This window comes from Buceros rhinoceros, unplaced genomic scaffold (genome assembly GCF_000710305.1).
Source record: "Buceros rhinoceros silvestris isolate BGI_N320 unplaced genomic scaffold, ASM71030v1 scaffold38722, whole genome shotgun sequence".
Lineage (NCBI taxonomy): Eukaryota > Metazoa > Chordata > Aves > Bucerotiformes > Bucerotidae > Buceros > Buceros rhinoceros.
Genome location: NW_010400120.1, coordinates 465 through 747, shown reverse-complemented (window position 1 = coordinate 747; position 283 = coordinate 465). Strand labels below are relative to the sequence as shown.

General features: G+C 62.2%; 1 protein-coding gene across 1 annotated transcript in view; it reads left to right on the top strand.

Moving 5' to 3' along the window:
* Positions 1 to 283, top strand: part of LOC104489575 (glucosylceramidase-like) — a gene marked incomplete at its 5' end in the record, with an annotated part of 1,205 nt that overhangs the window by 483 nt on the left and 439 nt on the right. Inside the window, 2 exons of the mRNA XM_010131747.1 lie at positions 1 to 78; positions 183 to 277. Of these exons, the coding sequence (XP_010130049.1) occupies positions 1 to 78; positions 183 to 277 (173 nt within the window). The remainder of the gene's footprint in view (positions 79 to 182; positions 278 to 283) is intronic.

Below are 283 nucleotides of genomic sequence, written 5' to 3'. Positions count from 1 at the left end.
ATGCGGCTGCTCTGAATGTCTTTTCCCTGCCGGAAGCTGCCCAGGATCACCTGCTGCGCTCGTACTTCTCTGAGGAAGGTGAGAAGACCAGGGGAGACAGGCGGGATGGTGACAGGGACCCTGTGGAGACAGCCTGTCCCACTGCCCATCTCTGCTCATCCCTCCCCCACTGTGCCCGGCAGGGCTGGAGTACAACCTCGTCCGGCTCCCTATGGCCAGCTGCGACTTCTCCCTCCACGCCTACACCTACGACGACGTTCCCTTTGACTACGAGCTCGCCCAC